Source organism: Dendrobates tinctorius, unplaced genomic scaffold (genome assembly GCF_039654945.1).
Source record: "Dendrobates tinctorius isolate UK_male_01 unplaced genomic scaffold, ASM3965494v1 ptg000073l, whole genome shotgun sequence".
In the NCBI taxonomy this organism is placed as follows: domain Eukaryota; kingdom Metazoa; phylum Chordata; class Amphibia; order Anura; family Dendrobatidae; genus Dendrobates; species Dendrobates tinctorius.
Genome location: NW_027361741.1, coordinates 26,907,537 through 26,912,835, shown reverse-complemented (window position 1 = coordinate 26,912,835; position 5,299 = coordinate 26,907,537). Strand labels below are relative to the sequence as shown.

Genomic DNA, 5,299 nt, shown 5'->3' with positions numbered 1-5,299 from the left:
TATATTGTTTTGGCCAGGTGAATGGGTATGTACTTTTTAGTTTAGCTAAGGTATTCGGGGATATATGTATGTCTAGCGCTTCCGACTTAGACATATTTACTTTAAAATTGGAAATTTTGCTATATTGATCTATAAGAGCCATCAATGTTGGGAGTCCCAGCAAAGGATTAGTCATCAAGACTAAGAGATCGTCCGCAAATGCCGCTATTTTATAGTGTGTCTTATTGATGCGAATACCCTCTATTCCCTCATGTATTTGTATGGCCTTTAAGAGAGGTTCCATTGCTAGCACAAATAACAACGGGGATAGGGGACAGCCCTGTCTTGTTCCGTTCTTTATAGTAAATGCATCTGTTGTAAAATCGTTAATCCTAATATGTGCTGTGGGCTTATCGTACATTGCCATTACGGCTGCTATAAACGCTTCGGGTATCTCAAACTTGATCAGCACTTCCCGTAGGTATACCCAGTCCACCCTGTCAAAGGCCTTCTCTGCATCTGTTCCAAGAAGCATCAATGGTAGTTTACGATTTTTTGCGTATTGAAGAAGGTGCAATACTTTATGGACATTATCCCTTCCCTCCCTTCCACCCACAAACCCGGTCTGATTTAAGGAAATCAAATTTGGCAATGACTTGGCCATTCTTTTTGCCATCAGCCCTGCTAGGATTTTTAGGTCCACATTAAGGAGAGAGATTGGCCTATAGCTACTACATTGTTCAGGATCCTTCCCCTCTTTGTGTATTAGGGATATTCTGGCTGTAAGCATTTGGTTTGGCAATGGGTGGCCTTGTAAAACTGCGTTGCAAACGTTCAATAAATGTGGGAGTAGGAGGCCAGAGAAGGATTTATAGTAAAGTGCTGAGAATCCATCTGGACCGGGCGCTTTCCCCTTCGGGCACTTTGACAGGGCGGACTGCAACTCCCCCAGTGAAAAAGGTCTAGTAAGATATTGTTTTTGGGAATCAGACAAGACAGGCAGATCTAAAGTGCTTAGAAAGGACCTAGTGTCCATGCTTCTTTTAAGTGCGGAATCGGCGTTATCTTCCGGACGGAGATTATATAATTTCTTATAGTAGTCAAGGAATGCCCGCTCCATGTGCTCAGGAGCTTGCGAGCTGAACCCTTGTTCATTCTTAATTGAGTTAATCAGCGTACGTGACTGCCGCTTCCTCAGTTGTGATAACATTAATTTGGATGCTTTGTCTCCATGGACGTACATTCTGTTTTTCCATGTTGCATATAGCTTAGCAGATCTCGAGTTTAATATGTCTTTAAGTTGCTGTCTTTTTTGTTGCAGCTTCTCTAAGCTATGTTGATCTATTTTATGTTTATGTGTAAGCTCCAGCTGTGATATACTATCATAAAGATCCTGGATTTCTTTTTGTTGCAGTTTATTTAGAAAGGAAGTGATAGATATCAACTCCCCTCTGACAACTGACTTATGTGCTTCCCATAGTATCTGTGAGGAAATTTCTGGTGAAGCATTTTGCTCAAAATATTGGGAGAGCACTTTGTTTATACGTGTCTGTACCTCGGTACTTCCAAGTACTGACTCATTGAGCCGCCATACTCTATGTCGGGGAAAGGCTTTAGATAATGAGAATTTTAACAAAACCGAAGAGTGATCGGAATAAATATTCGGAATTATTTTCGCCTGTTGTATATTGGCAAGCATTTTACTGGATATAAAAATATAGTCTAAACGGTGGTAAGATTTATGAGGGTGGGAGTAGAAGGTGTAGTCTCGGTCAGAGGGGTTTAGATATCTCCATGTGTCAATCAATTGTAGAGATCCCAGTTGTGACTTTATTCTGTAAAGATCTTTAGGTGAGAGCGAACTTTTCTGTTTAGTCGTGTCTAGCAAAGGCTCTAATGCAACATTCAAGTCCCCACCCACTATCAATGCACCCTCTCTAAAGCCATCAATTTTTTTCAGTGTTGAGAGTACCCATCTCAATAGTTTTTTATTTGGTGCGTATAAACTGCACAATGTTACCAGGGCACCGTTTAGTAGACCTTTGACAAAGATGTAACGACCCTGAGGGTCCGCCATAGTTTCTCTTAGCTGGAAGGGCACTCCCCTTGCCACTGCTATTGACACTCCTCTGGAACCGGACTGGGTGGTTGTCGCATGAAACCATTTATCATAAATCGAGCTTTCAAAGGAGGGCAATTTATCCGGTTTGAAGTGCGTTTCCTGAATAAGCAATACTGCTGCCTGCTGTTTTTTGAATAGTTGTAATGTGTGGCGTCTAGTGTTTGGAGAGTTCAGCCCATGTGCGTTAAAAGAGATGAATGTGTGTACCTTATCCGAATCCATCATGTTTCTGTACACAGCAGCATCCTTGCAGCTCACGACGGGGACGAATCCTTGTGCCTATAGGTGTGGGGAGGGGGTCTAGGACAAGTAGACCAGACGAAAGAAAGAAAAGGGTAGAGAAAACAGAAAGGTAAAGAGGGGGAGAACACAATATTAACATTATCCATGTTATTAAGTTGCACAATATCATTGACCAATATGCCAACGTACCATAGTTACCTACTGACATTGTTTCATAGAATGCCAGCTTGAGGAAAATTCCAATCAACCTATAAACTAAATATGAAATATGAAATGCTCCATTCTAGGAGAATGCCCAGTTTGGGCTGTAACTAAATCTAGGTTGAAACCTTACAACGAATTATTGGATAGATGTGGCAGCAGTGCTTACCCATATTTGGAAAAGCACGCCAACCCCATCAGATTTGCTTCAACCACATTCAATACCCCAACTGGGGTAGACACCAAGAAAAACTTAACTGCAAAATCTGGGTCTAACCCAAAGATCAAGTATTGTCTCTGGAGTCCTTAGGAAGCGAGGTCTTTGTCAGCCTCCTTTTCAGCCTTTGTGATTTTGGCGTCAGGGCTATCTGCCACGCCGGGTCATCTGGCAGCGGATGCAATAGGGTCGCCGAATGGAAGGACTCCAGGTCCGGGTAGGCCTCCAGCTCAATCCCCAAGGACTCACATGCCTCTTTGATGTCTTGTGATGTTCTTGCTGAGATACCTTTGTCTCCATTTGTGATATGTACTCCAAACGGGAACAACCATCTAAAACGGACGCCTTTTTTTATCAATGCTTCAGTGAACGGTTTCAAGATCCTCCGCTTCCTGAGAGTGCTGGCCGATAAATCCTGGAAAAGTTTAATTTGTGAGCCTTCATACGAGATCTCCTGCGCCTCCCGCGCTCTGCGAAGAACTAAGTCTTTTGCTCGATAATCGAGGAAGCGACAGATCACATCTCGTGGAGTTTCCCCTTGAGAAGGCCTCGGACGCAATGCTCTGTGTACTCTCACCAGTTCAATTTCCTGCGGATCTGATTCATTAAGTAGTTCTTTGAATATCTCTTGTGTTGCTTTCCATAACGCCTCAAAGGCCACCGTTTCAGAAAGGCCTTTAACTCTTATGTTGTTACGACGTTCTCTGTTCTCATGATCTTCTAGCACCGTGTGAATTGTATGTAGTTGGATTTCATGGACTTTTAAAGAGTCTAGTACAGCGTTCGAACTTTGCGTCATGGCAACTTGCGAATTTTCCAATGTCTCAAGTCTGTGGCCTTGAAGTTTTAGGTCGTGTTTTATCTCTGCAAGTTCTTGTCCTATTGGCTCAAGAGCTTTAGACAATATACGTTTGATGAACGAACGAGTGACTAAGGCCTCTCTCGCTGTGCTGCCCGTGTCAGAGTCACTCTCCGGTTCAGAATCTGAATCTCCTAATGAGGTCAAATCACGAAGCTTGGATGGTTTAAGAGAATCTAACGGAACCGTTTGTTTTGTAAGAAAGTCATCTATGTCTGTTTGCGTAGTGGACTTTGTAGGTTTGGGCATGCTTTTTTGCGTTTTTACGCTGGATCTCCCCATTTTTGCAGTTATCTAAAGCAGAGAAGAATAGAGCAGTTTGAAGATTAGAATTCCTCTCGCTGGCTATGAATTTAGCTAATGTTCCATTTTATGCCCAATCTTATAAGTGATAAACAATGGAAAGAGATGTCGTTCTGGCTCTGGTCACTAGATGGCAGTCTATAACCACTTTCTGCTGGTTTTCCAGAGAATCCTCTCTTATATTCGTACAGCTAGGTATAACATGGGTTAATTAGAAAGCAAATAAGGGGGGGATGAAAGATGTAGGGACAGCACTGGTGGGGGGGGAGCGCTTAATACAGATCTAAGGCTCCTTATATTACTCCCTTCTCTCCTCGCACCCCTCGGGTCAGACAGTCTCAGGCCCCCACTTGATTAATTGATTATCTCCTTTATTGCTACGGAGTTAGGGAGAATGACCATGCTCTCCTGGTCCTCTGTCCCCTGAATCAGACCCCTCTGCTTAAGACACTCCGTCACCTTGCTTCTGTTATTTCAATGTTACCTCAGCTCCAGGAGACGCTTGAATTCCTCAGATCTCTCTCACTGACTGCAGAGAGGGGAGGAGGCTGAAGCGTGCCGCTGCACGTCTATTCTAGGTCCCGGGCCGCGTGTCTTCTGCAAGCCCGACGGGACTATTTTCAATGCTGCGGCGTGATACACACTCTCTGTAGCCGTCCCCCAGCTATGAGAATAGTAGCGATTTTATGTGTCCTGGTCAGGGGGTTTCGCAATGGTACCTTATTTGCAGGGGAGGGTTAGCTCCGGGGTCTCTCTTATCTGACAGCCTTGGGTCAGGGGTGAAGTCCTCTACCCGAGGCGATGGTGCTGTTAGCAGTATATCCTTCCGCCACTCCGGCAATCTCCCGCCTGCAGGGCCACAGTTATATGAATCCCTTCTTTATCCCGAACGTGACTTGCCACCCAGGGTCTATGCGATCCAGTGGGGTCCTGGTTTGGGTTGTAATGCGGGGATGGTATAAAAAGAAGGCTCTGGTAATATTAGAGCCCCTTTTGGTGCATTTGTCCGGGAGCTCAGGTTTCCTGCTTCTTGCTCCACCAACGTTCAGGCTCCGCCCCCCGGCTGCTGAATTTCTTACCCTTCTTGCCCGAAATCTTCTCAGATAGCTAAACAAGTACGGGATATTTCAAGAGTTAGGCAGTCTGTTAGGGTTAAGTCTATGGCCCCAATTAATCAATACTGGTATCAGGAGTCAGATGTTCCTGATTTCTTTAGAGGCGCATGTCTCCTAAAGCGGTTGTACATAATCCCTTCTCAATATCTGTTTCCCTACAGTACTATAATAACACTTATACTCCCTTCAGATGCCTGCACCGTTCCACTGGTGTCACAACTGACTCAACCAAGGCTCGCTTGACATTGTGGCTCCACAGT

The 5,299-nt window shown here is 44.4% G+C and overlaps 1 protein-coding gene across 1 annotated transcript; it reads right to left on the bottom strand.

Moving 5' to 3' along the window:
• Nucleotides 1–2,829: 2,829 nt before the first annotated feature.
• On the bottom strand, nucleotides 2,830–4,909 carry LOC141096207 (uncharacterized). Its single transcript, XM_073582691.1, has 2 exons — nucleotides 4,409–4,909; nucleotides 2,830–3,915 (listed from the first exon to the last, which is right to left on the bottom strand). The coding sequence occupies exon 2, from the start codon at nucleotides 3,901–3,903 to the stop codon at nucleotides 2,830–2,832; it is 1,074 nt and encodes a 357-aa protein (XP_073438792.1). The 5' UTR covers nucleotides 3,904–3,915; nucleotides 4,409–4,909.
• Nucleotides 4,910–5,299: the final 390 nt, after the last annotated feature.